The following is a 16,698-nucleotide window of genomic DNA, read 5'->3' on the forward strand; positions in this document are numbered from 1 at the left end:
ATGGCAGTTACGAGCAAAAGACTCAGCTTCCCCAGTCATTGGAGTTAGGGGAATGAGACTACCATAATTATCCTAGGTAGTAGCTCTTCATGTTTGGGATGCATCCATTGTTTATGTTGCTTTGAGGATTTCTCTCTTGGTCACCGACCGTCCCCTTAGGTGTGGACTCAGTCAGCTATCCTGGTTAGCATAAAATATATAGCATAATAAACCCCCGAATCAGTCTAGGCTGTTTCTAGAGTCGTGCCTTGTGCGTACCCACTTGGCCAGTTAATATCGAAACATAATTTAAATCCGATCACACAATTTTTTGAGTTATGCGCGTATGAAAGTTATGAAATTGTGTGTGTGGTTGATGAAGCATTGTACTTTGCTAGTTAAATTTCTTATGCAGTTCTTTGCTTGTACTAGTTAGCCTACTTGTGCCAGTAAAATGCTTGTAATAATTTTAGCATTGTGCTCATGATAGTTGCTCCGTGAATCTGGTAGAATTAAATTGCTATATAATTGTCTGTCTACTTGACATATTAAATTATTTTGCTTAATTATGTTCAATATTGTCCAGTATGTGCACCTACCAGTTTTTAGTGAAACTGACCCATTTTATGGGCAGATGATGTATAGGTGATACATTCTGCGATGACACGATGGCGCGATGAGTTCAAGATAGAGCTCTTTCCCTGACATTTCGCTCCTGAGGACATGTTGGTAAATTTGGTATAAAGTATATTTCAAATTTCTCTTTTTATAAAACCTTGAGTTACTAAAACTGTTTTAGTAAACTTCTTCTTGGTTTCAACAAACAAATTCTAAATCATTGAAATTGCATTTTAAAACCCTTTGATTTCAATAGTTGTGCAAAATTCGGTAAAGGAAAGTTTACGCTGTAATGCGCTCAAGGTCCATCGACTTGTTGTTTTAAAAATATCATTTTCTGCTGAAGTACTATTTAGACTCTGATAATTGTATGATTTCAAAGCTTCCTAAACTATTCTAAAAGTTTCAAGTCCTGGATTTTTGGGGCGTTACACAACGAGTACTGAAACAAATCGCTATCCAGCCAATACTGAAACAAATCGCTATCCAGCGAGTATTGAAACAAATCTCTATCAAGCTTAAAGCATTAACCACAAATCGTCATCGACAAATCGTTGATCCTCAAAACTCTGAACAACTGAATCGTCATTCACCTATGAAGACTTCTACAAATTGTCATCCATCAAATACTCCAAAACGTCCTCAAGAAGATCAAACGTCATACTTAAAAATCCTGCCGCGATAATGAATGTGCATCGAACTAATGATGATGCCATAAATGATCAGTTATTAGGCGATCTATTTTCAAGATAGATGGTTCTCATAAGGAGGGAAACCCAACAACAAGAGCTACACTAAAGTCAAACAATTCAGTCCAATATTACTTGCTGATTTCACATACATCACTGTAAGGAATGTTTATAGTCAGAATGTGCATATTATCTGCGATAAGAGAAAGTGCTGCTTCCAGCATATGTTTTGCATTGTGCTGATGTGCAAATTCAAAGTTGATACTGCACTGACATTGTTGAGTTTTGATGTGATGAATTTCTCGCAGACAACCTTGAGATGCATCACTTGATACTTCTCAGCAACTATTGATGGATCTGCAGAGAACATAGTAAAAGAAAAGGAAAATTTTATGTGAGTTTTAAATTCATAGGAATATCATGAACCTTCACTGATCGCAGGGATAAAGGCAGACATGCCAATTTTTTAAAACTGTCGGACTAAGAACCGCCTGCCGACAATAAATTTAATAACGACAATCGGTTCAGTAAATAACTGTGATGACGACAATCGTCTGGATTCATAAGAAAGAAACCGGGGCAGCTTAGGGTTCATGCAGGGGGAATTAAATGGCGTAAGAAGGGAGGATGGAATGTATATGGTATGCAGAAGTGGCGGTTTTGCTTATGTGCTTGAGATTTTTATGCATCTCATTGTGACTAACATATTATTTTGTTCAGTAAAAGTTTTTTTCTTGTTTTTTTGTTTGAGCATGTGAACCGTGAAGGTGTGTGATGTGTGTGGTTGGTTGACTAGGCTGTTTTTTTTTTTTTGAATGTTCTGTTATGACCCATCCTTGGCATATAAGCAGGTGTCTATGTAAACAAACTCGGATTTGAATTTGGATTATGATTGTCCATCATCGGATTTGAAATCAGATTCGAATTTGGATGATGATTTTCCATGCTCGGATTCACATATGACTAAATCCATGTCTTTATGCAGATTTCGGTTTGGATTCGGGTATGATTATAGCTGTTGGATTCGGGTATGATTATAGCTGTTGGATTCGGATTTGGTTTAAGTTTTTTCATATTAGTAATTGAATCCAACTCCGATTAGGCCACATCCAATTAGTCAGATTTGGTATTGGCCACATCTGATCCGAATCCGATCCGTTTACATCCCTATTTAGCCTATTACAAAAGCCTTGATGATGTCTGGAATTGGTTATGTGTTGGACAGAATAAGTATCTGCATTACCCCTTCAGATCGAACCACTGTCGGGTTGGGACGCCAATCGTGGAAGGGAAGGTACGTAAAAGGAATGAAAAACAGAGGGGAACAAATGAATGAACAAAACCCGAAGCTCCGCATCGCAATTATTCACCCTGACCTTGGCATAGGTCTCTCTCTCTCTCTCTTGTTTCATCTCTTTTTGACTATAATTGCTTCACCCATTTATTGATGACACCTTTTGTGTTGTGAAGTTGTCTATTTCTGGTTTTGAGTTTAAATATCTGTATTGTCTATACAAACATGCACCCAACCACACAAAAAGAAAGGGGTAAAAGAGAGGGAAAGTTCAACCCTAGTTATTTAAGAAATGTAAAGGTGGAAAAAATGCTCTCTGTTTGATCTTTCCTGAGCTTATTATGAGCAAATTGCTGATTGTTTATGCGACACTAGTTAATCAGACTCTGCTGGAAGTTTTGATGTGCAGTTGAATTTAGGCATTGCTCTGCCAATTTGCTGTATTTTTCTGTACAACTTGTTTGTTGGTGTAACCCATGTGCGGGTGGTAACTGAATGCAGCTTTATGAGTTCAAATGTCGGTAAAGAGCCATTGGAACTACAATGGTGGCCTTTTGGCTGCTTGGGCTTTGGTGAAAGATCTTGATGGGAACAATTTGAATTTTGTCTATTTTTTACTTCGTACTTATAATGTTGGTCTTTTAGCTGTTCGGGCTTCTGGTGTAAAGATATTGATGTGAATATTTTGAATTTTGTCTATTGTTTAATTCATGCCTTTTATTTTTTCCCGTTTGGTTTGTTTGAATTATGGTGGTGCTTTATGAACATTTGGCTGTATGGTGATTGTTTTGTTTTCCCTTTTCTTTCTTCTCTCTTGTATGTGCAGGTGGAGCTGAAAGGTTAATTGTCGATGCTGCAGTTGAGCTTGCAGCTCATGGCCACAAGGTGCATGTTTTCACTGCACACCATGACAAGAACCGTTGTTTTGAAGAGACTCTTGGTGGTAGGTCTTTCATGTTGGTATTTTATCACTATGGAATCTTTTCTCCTCAATTAGACCATTGGAATTTGTGGACTCTTGTTTTCCACGATAAAATTATTCAACTTAATAGTAACAGAATTGAAAGATCAAAATATTTCGTTCAACGAATTCTTGGCATTTGTTTGGTGTGGACAAAAAATGTGCAGTTAGATCTCTCATTTGGAATAATCATGGTTGAGAAGTATATATGTCATCCCATGTCAGAAGTAATGGTTGGATGACTTGGAAAGGCTTTCTTTTGGCTATTACATATGCGTTATACATCTTACAAGGGATAAAATAATGTGAAACAACAGCCTGGACATAAATATGTCAGTTTCATTTTGTCAATGCAGTTGCATGTTTGAATCTTTTGCACTCTAAGTTGTCTGAGAACTGCTGCTTTCCCACCAAGGGTCATAACTACTTGAATACTTGACAACAATAGTTTTAACTCAAATGTAAATAAATAGGCCACAAGGGCTCCACTCATCTGGTAGGGGCAACTTGTGAATGTCACCAAGTTGACAGGACGTCACATGTTCGAAACCCACTGGTGGCGTCCCTTGCTGCAAGGTCGAAGCTGGGCGTACTCCCAGTGGGCAGGGGGGACCTCAAGGGTTTTACCAACCGGAGGCCAGCCAATGTGCGATCGATGATGGTGGGGGGTTCCCTTGGATTATCCCAAAATAAATAAATAAATATATAATCACATATGTTAGTCTCAGCTCAATGAGGCAATTTCTTAGGTCATTATGAGATTTTCTCTTTGGAAAATCTCAGAGATTAAAAAATAAATAATAACAAATATGCTTTAGTAGTAACTCTTATAAATCTATACAAGAGGTAAAATAGTTTTAAAAATCTAAAAATTATAGCATTCACATTTAATAAAAAAATGTGGTGATAATAATGTTATGCTGTATTAAAAATATGAGCAATTTACATTACCTGGACATTGATATGAGCTTCGGTGTAAGACAGATTTGAAGCGGTAGCTTTGGACTTTGAAAAGTTAGATGATCAAACACAACTACATATATCTATATATATGTATGTATTAGAGAGAGAGAGAGAGAGAGAGAGAGAGAGAGAGAGAGAGAGAGAGAGAGAGAGAGAGAGAGAGAGAGAGAGCATGATTAAAAAGAAAGATGATAAGTTGTAAGAAGAGTAACACCGAAGAGCCTTTTTGGTGTCAGAAGTATACTTGGAAAAGAGAAAAAGTATTGAACACTTGAGTGCCTATACACTACACATGTACGGTTGTACACTTTACATGCAATATAAAATGTGTCCAACAGCATCTGACACTTTTCAAGTTTTAAAATAGCCTTGTTTAACACATGTCAAAGAGTGTCAGTGTTGGATATGGCCTGTCATGTATTTGCTTGATCTGTTTGCAAGTAACATAGCGACATATATGCAAAGAGATGCACACATATGCATATTCCACATTTTTTATGTGGTTTTGCAATACCTAAGTGTGTCTTCTTTTGTGACTAATAGGCCTGTTGATCTACTATGAATATGTGCCATTCTTGGATCTAAATCCGGGGCCAACCAAACCAGTTGACCTCCGTTTTCCTTTTGCTCTATCAAAGTAGGGTTGGGTAAAGGGGGCTGGAGTGTGGGGGTGTGGTGTATGGTATTTCCCAATGTACAATTTAAGAGTGTTTTTTCTCTCAAGCATTCTTATGTCTCAAGTGTACCCTCTTTCACGGAATGGCTAAACCAAGGTTGTCAAACTAGGAAGCAGAAGCGAGAAACAAAGCATTCTAAAATTTATAGGAAGCGGGAAGTGAAGTATCAATTTGAAAGAGAAATAAGAATAAAAAATGAAGCAATATGGTAACTGAATAGGAATCGAACAAGAACCAAATAAAAACTAAAATAAAATTGATTACTTATATTTCATGATTTTTCAGTAAAAGAGTTAAATTTTTATTAAAATCTAACAATGATGGTTACCAATTTAGAGAAAGTACATGGGAAGTAAGTGAAAGTGTGAGGGAAAATACATGAAAAACATGAAAAAAAAACGTGATAAAAACATATAGGAAGCAAAGACCATGCGTGTGGGAAGCATAGAAGAAGCGTGGGGAATCAAGATTCCCATGAAGTTTTGGAAGCGAGTAGTATTGCGCTTCCGAAGCGAGTTTACAGGAAGCATGCTTCCCACCTACCTAAGAAATTTCCGGTAACTTTGGGCTAAACTGCACTAGTACTATGGTTACTGAAAGCTTCTACCTATATTGAGAAACTCGTTTTCTAAAAGCTGTTTGGAAGCTTGAGGCTAAGCCCTTATAAAACTTTCTTATAACAGCACCACCACCATAGTTGACCTGTTTTAATTGGATAGGAATAAATCTTAAATGGCAATACATTTTCTATAATTTCTTAAAAAGTAAATGTTTTCATTTTTATTAAACTCATAATTTTTTAGATTATTCATTTAAAATCCAAGGCACAACTGTTCAAAGCTTTCTGCTCATTATAAAAACATGTATGCTATTATATACTATTTTGTACGTAATCCATAAGTTTGTTATGCTAATCTTCATCTATTTTTTGCTACTTACTAGTTATTATGATATTAATAATGATATTGATAAATAATGAATTTTGTTTAGATATGTTACACCATATTTATTTTTATATTTGATATATGTATAATAAACTAATGCTATAATTATGTGTAAAATAGAGGAATTTACCTATAGGTACGCCTAACTTATGGCCAAATTACGTTTAACCGCCTACTTTTTAGAAATTTTCAAATAGGTGCCTATCTTTTCAACAAATTGCTCATATGACCAACTTAAGTTACTTTTTCTATCACTTCACTCTAGTTGACTCTTTAAGATGACACTTTAACCATTTCTTTTCTTTAAATAATTGGATGCCACTTTTTGTAGTTGTAGTAGAGACTATACAATTAAGGTCAAATAAGTAACTTTAGCAAGAAAAATCGAGATAGGTAATCATTTGAGAAATTTCTTGAAAAAGCTAGATGCTTATCTTAAAAGTTTTGAAACATAGGTGGTTAAATGTAATTTTTCCATAAGTGAGGTGCCTACATGTAAATTCCTTAAAAGAATAATAAGTCACTTCTTGCCTTCTACTTCACATGTACTTATAGACCCCTAGTTTCTCACTTGTGCTTCTTGATTCTGCTTTCCTCTTTGGCAACCTTGATTAGTACACAATGTGGAATTGCTTGGAATTCATTATCTGATTCTTTTATTTAAGATTATTGCAAGATTTCATCCTTGGAGGTAACATGTCAATCTTCAATAACATATTGTGGTGGTATGGTGTACTAGGATGTAATATGAACTTGCTCAAGGTTCTTCGTATCGTGCCGTATTGAACGATACGACATGATAAGTATCCTTACTTTTTGACTTAATGATACAATACACACTCATATCGCGATATGAGTGTGTATCGTACCCGTATTGGGTTTATCGTACGATACATCCCTGTATCGACCTGTATGGGTCTGGTGTACTTAAAAAGACCCGAAGCTTGTACTTTTTCATTTTGGGTTTAAAAGCCTTCTTAAGGACCGACTTCTACACACGTGTAGAGGCTTTTGGAAGGGAACCCATGCATCCTAGGTTTTGTGAGATCGATTTCAAGGCCAATTCGTGTGCAAGGGAGAGGGCTTTTGCGATTTTTTCAAGTAAGAGTGCATTTCCACCCATTTTTCCACGAAAATGGGTTAAGGTAAAAAATCCCTATTCTTTGCTTGTTATTGAGTGTTTTTGGGGGAAGATGACATCAAAAGATTCGGCATGACAATGATGCACTCAAGTAACGAGTGAAAATCGATTAAGAATCAAATGCAACTATTGCCAAATAGTTTTTCGGTGGTATCTCTCGATTGAAGCATCATTTAGCCGGGAAACATCATAATGTGCAAGCATGTATATCAAGGAAATTGTCGGATGCCGTAAAATGGTAATGACAACAATTACTTGATGATCTGAGAGAAAAAAGACAAGAAAAAGAGATAAAAAGGCAAAAATGAGGTATGCGGAGTCCTGGGAGGATGTTTATTACGAAGATGAGCTCCCTACTTCTGATCTTACCGCCCATAGTATAGGATCAGAAGTAGAAAGTTTGCAGTGAAAGGAAAAGGTGTGGATGGTGCCGGTAGTAGTGCCGCGAGCACAAAAAGAAGAGAAGCAGGAGGGAGTTCTTCGAGAGGAGGACCTGGAGCTAAAGCTAGAGGTTCTATTAGGAGCTTTTTCCTCCTAAGACTGCCCCTGGGGTGCGGTTCGGCATTTGTACTGCTATGACTCCTCAACATTTAGTCGGGCATGTAGATGTCACGGTTGGGAGATGGTTCTATGATGCCTGCATTTCTTTCAATGCGACAAATTCCTTTCATTTTCAGGTCATGGTAGATGTCATAACCAGAATCGGGCCTGGATACAAGATGCCTTCATATCATGCTTTAAGAGAAAAAAATTTAGATGCTACTGTGAATAAAGTGAAGGCTTATTGTAATGAGATGAGACAGTCATGGAGAGAGATTAGGTGTAGCATCATGGTAGATGGGTGGACAGATAGAAAGTCGAGGACCTTGATAAATTTTCTTGTCTATTGCCTCAAAGGAACCATGTTTTTAAAATCAATTGATTTGTCTGGTACGCCAAAGACAAGAGATGTATATTGTTCAGGGTTTTTGACCAGGTTATCGATGAGGTTCAACCTCATGGCAAAAAGTTTTGGGTTATTCTTTTGGACCTCGTGTGCTGCCCATTGCATAGACCTCATGCTTGAGGACATTGGAAACATGGATGAGGTACATCAAACAGTTGAATGCTACCAATAAATTACTAAATTTATTTACAACCATGCATGGATTTTGAGCCTAATGAGAAAGTACACTAGTGGTGTTGAGTTGATTCTTAGCGCAGTTACTAGATTTGCTACAAATTTTTTGACAGTACAAAGTTTAGTAAAGAATAAAGCTGCACTAAAAAAAATGTTTCATCAAATGAGCGGAATGTATATCCCCGTAGACAAAAAAGAAAGCCTAAAGAAATTGTAAATATTGTATTCAAAAGTGAATCCTGGTATTCATGCATGAAGTTATTGAGAATAATTATACTTTTGGTGAAGGTGCTTCGATTGGTTAACAGTGAAGACAAACAACTATGAGTTATCTCTATGAGGCCATGGATAAGGCAAAAGAGGCCATTAGAGATAATTTGAAGGGGAAGAAAAAATTTTACATACCTATATGGAACATCATTGATCATAAGTGGACTGAGCAATTTCATCAACCTCTTTATGCTGCAACATACTATTTAAATCTTGCATTTAGATACTTCTTTACTTTTAAAATAGATAGAGAAGTCAATAAGGGACGTTTGGATTGCATCGAAAGGCTGAACCCTAATTATAGTATTCAAGATAAGGAAATGAAAACTTATGATAATGCATTGTATGATATGAGGAGGCATGTAGCAGTGTGAAACCGTGCCACAATGTTTCAGGTAATTTATTTTGTCTATTTCAATTTTAATTTCAAATTGTTATTTAGTTATGATGTTTTGTATGACTGTATATCTGTTATAGTCTTATAATTGATTTCTCATTTTCTTGTTTTTTTTTAAGACTTGTAGTGGGCCAGGTTTGGAAATGATGTTCCAAATCTGAGAGCTTTTGTCGTTTGCATTGTAAGTTAAACATATAGTGCAAGTGGATGCAAGAGAAACTGGAGTGTCTTCGAGCAAATCCATACCAAAAGAAAAAACAGATTGGAGCACAAAAGGCTTCATGACCTCGTCTACATTTGCTACAACATACGACTAAGGTAGAGGTATATAAAGTTGTAAAGTTTATTTGTCATTTTTATTCAAAACTTAAAGAATTTTAATTTTTCATATCTTTTTAGGTAAATCGAAAAGTTATAAGCAAGGAGGCACAAAGAGCAGTTTGATCCCATCTGAGCTAAAAAAGAAGCAGAGGCTCTTTTGAATAAAGAGGACATTCAATGGATTAATATGGAAGGAGCACAAGAGGTAGATGGTGAAGACCCCACGTATCTTGGGAACAATGTGGATGTCGAAAAAGGAGAAGAAGAAGAAGATAATGAAGATGATTATGATTAATGATGTATCATGTATTCATGTTTTATTAGAAAACTTGTTCTTGTGAGATGTTTTTGTTGATGTAATATGAAAGTATGACTCTTGTGGTATGTAATAGGACATAAATGCTTCATAATGTGATTTTATTTATGTAGTTTATGCAATTCATCATTATTTCATGTGATATGATTTTTTTAGAATTTTTATTTATTTTTCTTTTTTTTTTTAATATTTTTTGAATTTTTTATTAAAAATTTATGATACAGTACAGTGTTACTATTGGGTCGACCGACACTACTTACAACCTTGAACTAGCTAAAGTTATTATACATCTGTTTATAAGATAGTGGGCTTGAACGAAACATGAAGAAATCAGTGTACATCTTAGTGATCATCATGAGGTTCAAGTTTAGAATGACACAAAAAGTGAATGGATTTTTTAGTGCTTGTATGTTGCTTCTGGTTTAGATTGAAATGGAGGTTCATTGGCATTGGTGAATGTGACTAGAAGCTACCTTTTTTATGTCTATCATTGATGGGTTTTATGACATAAATTACTTTGTTTTGGTTGATCCAGGATATTTTCCAGTTACAGTATATGGTTCTTTCCTGCCTCGACATTTGTTCTACCATTTCCATGCGATATGTGCATATCTTCGCTGCATAGTTGTTGCTTTGTGTGTGCTGCTTTTTTGGCCTGCCTTTGACATTATATTGGTAGATCAAGTTTCGGCTGTGATTCCTATCTTGAGAGTTAAAAGACCGGCCAAGGTATATAATCATTCGTTTGTCTCCATAGTCAAGCATTTGGAATTGGAGAATCATTTTTGTTATTTCTCTGCCTCAGATTGTATTCTATTGCCATTTTCCGGATTCGTTGCTGGCACAGCATTCAACTCTTGCGAGAAGAATTTATCGAAAGCCAATTGACATGCTTGAAGAAGCAACTACTGGTCTCCTTCTGCCTGATTTTCTTCACTAAATGTTTTTTTTCAAAAGCAAATATATATGCTTGGAATCTCTCTCCCTTTAACTGAATGGTTTGATCCTCAGGAATGGCTGATCTGATTTTGGTCAACAGCAATTTTACTGCATCCACTTTTGCAAATACATTCAAATCTCTTCATGCTAAGGGCATTCGCCCAGCTGTGCTTTATCCAGCAGTCAATGTGGAGCAGTTTAGTGGGCCCCACTCATATAGGTAGCTGGTACTTTATAGCCTATGTCGTTAGAGTTTGAGCATGAGTTGGAAGCTATAGGAGAGTCAGAAACCAATTTCTACAAAACATCGTGATTAAATCTTGCATAGTTTGTTTGTTTCTTTTTTGTCAACTTTCTGTTTTTTTTTTCAGGATAAATTTTCTTTCCATAAACCGCTTTGAAAGAAAAAAGAACATTGAGTTAGCAATTTCAGCATTTTCAATCCTTAGCTCCTCTGAAAACTTTCATGCTCAGGCATCCTTGACTATTGCAGGTAATTTTTATTCTATGGTTACCACTGAATTCAGTTCTTTGCTGGGGTTTTGATTCCTATAGTTGATGATTTCATGACAAAAACCTAAGACATCCAATCAACAAAGGAAAAAATTAGAAAAGTGCTAGTGTTATAAAGGTTGTGAACCTGTGATGACAGATGAATAATTGCATGTGGATGGTCTTGGCTTTCATGCTGGCATTGAGCGGCTACATTTGCTTTCCAGCTTCAAATCATTCATACCTTCCAAAGGAATCTGGTTGTCATTAAAAAGAGAAAGATAACCATGTGTTAGTAGGAACAATTTAGAATGTGATTCAGTGAAGGTTATTATTTTAGACTAAGAACTTTTGGATGTAGATGCTTTGTGCTTACTCACAAAATGATAAGTTATTTCCAAGAGCGATCCCATGTGTATTTTTAGGGTACAGAGAAAGTAAAAAAGGATTTAGGTGCTATGATATTAAAAATAACAAATTATATTTCTAGAAATGTTACCTTTTTAGAACAAGAAAATAGATATGTTACTAATACATCAAAAACTGAAAATAAGTATAAGGTTTTGGAAATAGGTTATGAAAACAATGACATATCAGATATGGATATTGAAAACCCGATTTGCAATGAATCTCAACCTAACATCCAGTATAATGAATCCCAGGATCACCCAAAAGTCATTCAATATCAAAGAAGAAAAGATAATGAAGGGTTGAATGCCTTTGAAACATATTCAAATATAGAAGGACAAGAAACTACAACCATTAGGCACTCAAAAAGATACATAGAGCTCCGGATAGGTTTGTGCCATATGAATCTTTTGAACCTCATTACCGAGCTTGTTTAGCAAGAATCTTCTCGTATTTTGAACTTGCTATATATAATTAAGAAAAAAAATTATCCTGAATAGAAACATGCTATGAATGAAGAAATTAGAGAATTGGAAAAATCCAAAACTTAAGAATTATCAAACATACCAATCAATTAGAAAACAATAGGCTATAAATGGGTCTTTAAAGTTAAAACTAAAAGTGATGGAACCCTAGAAAAACATAAAGCTAGGTTAGTAGTCAATGGATACTCTCAAGAATATGAGATTGACTACGAGAGAACCTTTGCTCCCGTAGCCAGGATGACCATTGTTCGAATTCTCATAGTTGTGGCTTCTATTAGGAAATAACCAATCAAATGGACGTTAAAAATGCATTTTTAAATGGAGAATTAAAGGAAGTATGTATAAATTCACCCCTTGGATATGAGGTTCCTAAGGGAAAAATTATTCATCTAAGAAAAACTTTATATGGTCTTAAACAAGCACCAAAGGTCTGGTATGATCGCTTTAGTTCTGTTATGATTAAACTTAGATATATTTCTTGTTACATTGACACTGCTTTGTTTGTTAAGAATTTTGCTGCAGGTATTGTTATCCTACTACTTTATGTTGATGATATGATGATAATTGTAATAGATAAGCAGGGAGTAAATTAAATTAAATTTATTCTTAAGCAAAATTTTGAAATGATTGACCTTGGCTTTCTCAGGTTTTTCTTAGGGGTTGAGGTTGCATATTCTCCTATAGGATATTTGTTGACCCACTCCAAGTTTGCAGTTGAAATTATTAACCGATTTGGAATCACTGACGACAAAAGAGTGGACACACCTGAAGTAATAAATTCAAAGATGAAAATTTATAATGAAACTCCACTGAATGATCCCACTCCATATCGGCAGATGATTGTGGCACTAACATACTTGACTATTACCAGACCAGACATATTACATGCATTTCACACGACCAATCGATTTCAGCACTCTCCTACCACTATGCACATGAGTGTTGTTATGCGTATTGTCAGATATCTGAAAAATTCTACCTCTAAAGGATTATTCTTATCTTTCTCTTCTCCTCTTGATTTAATTACATACTCTTATTTTGATTAGGGAAAAGACCCTAATGACAAACACTCAACTATTATTTTCTGTGTTTTTTTAGGAGATTCTTTGGTATCATGGAAGTATAAAAAACAACAAAAAGTATCTCTATCCTTTACAAAAGCCGAGCATCGAGCCATGACAACTACCAAATCTAAAATTGTATGATTGAGGTGTTTTCTCGAGGATATAGGAGTGATTGTGATAGAGTCATCGCAGTTATGCTGTGATAATAAGAGTACCATCTACATTGCTAGAAATCATATATTTCATGAGTGCACTAAACATATTGAGATGGGCTGTCGTTATGTTAGAGAAGAACTTAAAAAAACTATAAAAAAATATATCTAAAATTATAAATAAATAAAAAATGCTTTATTGATGAAGCAACAACCAACAAGAAATAAAAAATCTCAAATAAATACTGAAAAAATATGAGATTAATATGTAAAAGTAACATTAATTAAACAACTTGATCTACATAAGTATCTAAGAAATAAAATATGAGCATTTATTCAATAAAAAATTAACATTAATAACCAAATGCATATTAGCATTAACAACGTCATGTCATCATTATAAAATGCATATTGGCATTAACAACCAAATGTTAATATATTTATCCAAAACTCTTCAAAATGAGAGCGATAACATTCACAAGTGCAAATGAAAGACCCCAAAAAATATATAAATGCCCATAGCCCTATGATATGAATTAGGGCCTAGGCTCTTCTTGTATCTCGTCATCATCAATATCTAAGTTTTCAATGTCATCATCTGAGAAATCCATATAAATAGGTTCTCCTTCATCCTCATTCTCTAACTCTTTATCATCTGTACTTTCTTCCTCTACATCCTCGGTCACTTCTTTTGCTTCTTTTTTTTCTTCAATAAAAAATCATGTATTAAATACCTATGTTATCTAATTAAAAAAATACATTTATATTCATAGCAAGGTAAAAGAAATATAGCTTTACCTGGATCTCTTAAAGACCTTTCTTTCTTATAACTACTTTGTGAATTATGAGGTGAAGTGACTTTTTCAATAGACACATGCTCAATGACATTTATGTCGAAGTTCGGGTCAAACCATGAATCCTCCAATCAATTGGGATCACTAGGCAACATTAGATCTTCCTTCTCCACAATCCACTCATCGTCTAAGTCTATATGATCTAGACATATAGGGTCTTTGGTAGCCTTCCTCATATTTCTCTCTTAATTTCATATTGGACGTGACAAAAACCAATGCATTCATCTTCTCTTGGTCAAGTCTATTCTTCTATTTTTTATGCACCTATAATTCCAATTCATTGATAATCAATTATAAAATAATTAAACTTATACAAATGTATTTCAAAAATAAAATATAAAGTCACAAACCAATGAGAAAGTACTCTAATTCCTCTCACAGCCCGATGCACTACACGTCAAACTTGGAATTCAAATTGCAAAATTCATCAATTTAAGATTCTCGTGCTAAAATGAACTCCACCAATCAGTTGTATTCAAATAAAAAAATAAAAAAATGATAAAAACATTAAGAATGTCACAATTAACAAAAAAATAATAAAACATAAACAAAATATTAACAAATAACAACATAATTGCAAACTTACCAAGATTTTTTAATTTTCTTGTTATAACGACTGTCTCTCCACCAAACCTCTTTACCTTTTTAAATGCATTTATTTGTGTTATAATTTTCAACTAATCATTTGTATCAAAAATTAATTTTTCAACACAATCATAAAAGTCACTCGTAACTTCTCCATCCGAGATGAAGTTGTCAAAATAATGAAATTGAGGATTTAAATAATAGGCAACTGCATGCAAAGGCTTATGAAGTTACAAGTCCCATCGTCTATCAATGATGCCCTAAATAAGTTTATATTTTCTTTCAACATTGTCAAGGTTTAAAGCAATTTCCTCCTTTGCTCTATCCATTGTCTCATACAAAAATCCTATAGCAGACTCATTCACATTCACTAATCACAATACTTTCACGAGAGGCAATGTAGCTTTAATTGCATATGATATGACAACCAAAAACTTATGATCATTAAGAATAATATAAGAAATGCTCTTAGCATAAGATTTCTTATAGTAATTAGATGCTCTAAAATTTGAAGACAAGAATATTGACTTCAACTCTTTCTTGTAATATCCAATACTATGAAGTGTGAGATATGTTGTGGCAAAACGAGTGACAGTTAAACGTAGAAGTTTTTTTTTCTTTATGAACTTTCTCATCAAATTTAATATTCATTCATTACTATAGATATGTCTTGTAATTTTTTTTTACCTTTTTCACTGTATCTTTAAAAATTGATGTATTTTCAATATCTTCTAATATCATATCCATGCAATGCACCGCACGTGGTGTCCAAAAACATGTTTTTTCTGCTGTTAACATATTCCCAGCTGCCACATAATTTGATGTATTATCTGTAATGAATTGCACCACATTCCCTTCACCAACTTCTTTAGCAACTTACACAAATTTGCAACAGCTTTTTCATGTCACTGTTATCAACAGACTTCAAAAATATTCTCAGATGAGCTGTTAACAAGAAAATTAATTAAGTTTCTTCCTTTTCCATTTGTCCAACCATCTGTCATAATATTTCTGTTGAAGTAGGCTCCCATAGAAACACACGAAAATAACTTCATATTAGGTTTAATCTCTACTTAAATAGAGATTAACCATATGTGTCAAATTACAAAAACAACCCACAGTATATAAGAGAATTGTTGAGAGTAGGTGGTTTAAAGTTAAACCTTCTTAGTTTGGAGGTTATTTGAAAAGTTTATTAAATATTGGACTTGGATGTAATTTATTATTTTGGACTCTCTCTATTTAACATAGAGAGAGCCCTAATGTCGATTAATTGAGTTTTCTCTTCATGTGCTGCCGTCTCTCTCTCTCTCTCTCTTCCTCCCTTCCTCCTCTCTCTCTCTCTAACCAGGGTTCGGTACAACATCCTACATCATTCTACATGGTATCAGAGCATCGATCGTGGGATCTTACTCGATCGTGATCAAACTGTTGCCGAGTTTCTCCCTGCACCAACGAAGAATTTTTTTTTTCTTCTTCAGGTTAGCTGCTTGTGTTTTCTGTGTAAGATCTGATAACAGATCTGGGATTTGACCAAGGTCATGGCCCAGATCTGTCATCAGATCTAAGGAACAGGATGCGTGCCTCTAGTTTCCTGTTTTTTTTCTCCGTGATTCTCTGTTGCCGTGATTCCCTGTTGTGATTACTATTGCTGTGATTCCTGTTGCCGTGATTTCCTGCAATCTTCTTGTCGAGATTTGTTTATTTCTTGTCGTGACTTCCTGCTATTTGGGAGAAACAGCAATTGCACTTGTTGTGCTGTGCTGGTGATTAAGATATGACTGTCGAGCTCTATATGTCTGGGAACAACCTCTGGTATGATTTAATTTATGCATATACAGAGTTGTGTTGGTCGTGACTTCCTGATGTGCTGAAGAAAAATTATATTTTGGAACTATTATTCATGTGTATGGGCTGCTGTTCACTACTGTCGTGGAAACTGTGTTGAGAAAGTAACTTTGTTGTGGGCTGCGGTTTCTTATTGTCGTGGTTTTGTGTGTGTGAACAACTGCTGGTTGTCGTGTGAATG

General features: G+C 34.9%; 1 protein-coding gene across 1 annotated transcript in view; it reads left to right on the forward strand.

The window, feature by feature from the left end:
• The first annotated feature begins 2,490 nt into the window (after positions 1-2,490).
• Positions 2,491-16,698, forward strand: part of LOC149816741 (uncharacterized) — a 39,512-nt gene continuing 25,304 nt past the window's right edge. Inside the window, exons 1-6 of the mRNA XM_089986651.1 lie at positions 2,491-2,672; positions 3,407-3,523; positions 10,226-10,419; positions 10,496-10,601; positions 10,702-10,849; positions 11,001-11,122. Of these exons, the coding sequence (XP_089842777.1) occupies positions 2,594-2,672; positions 3,407-3,523; positions 10,226-10,419; positions 10,496-10,601; positions 10,702-10,849; positions 11,001-11,122 (766 nt within the window). The 5' untranslated portion in view covers positions 2,491-2,593. The remainder of the gene's footprint in view (positions 2,673-3,406; positions 3,524-10,225; positions 10,420-10,495; positions 10,602-10,701; positions 10,850-11,000; positions 11,123-16,698) is intronic.

This window comes from Nuphar pumila, chromosome 14, assembly GCF_984573655.1.
Source record: "Nuphar pumila chromosome 14, dmNupPumi1.hap1.1, whole genome shotgun sequence".
NCBI classification, from domain to species: domain Eukaryota; kingdom Viridiplantae; phylum Streptophyta; class Magnoliopsida; order Nymphaeales; family Nymphaeaceae; genus Nuphar; species Nuphar pumila.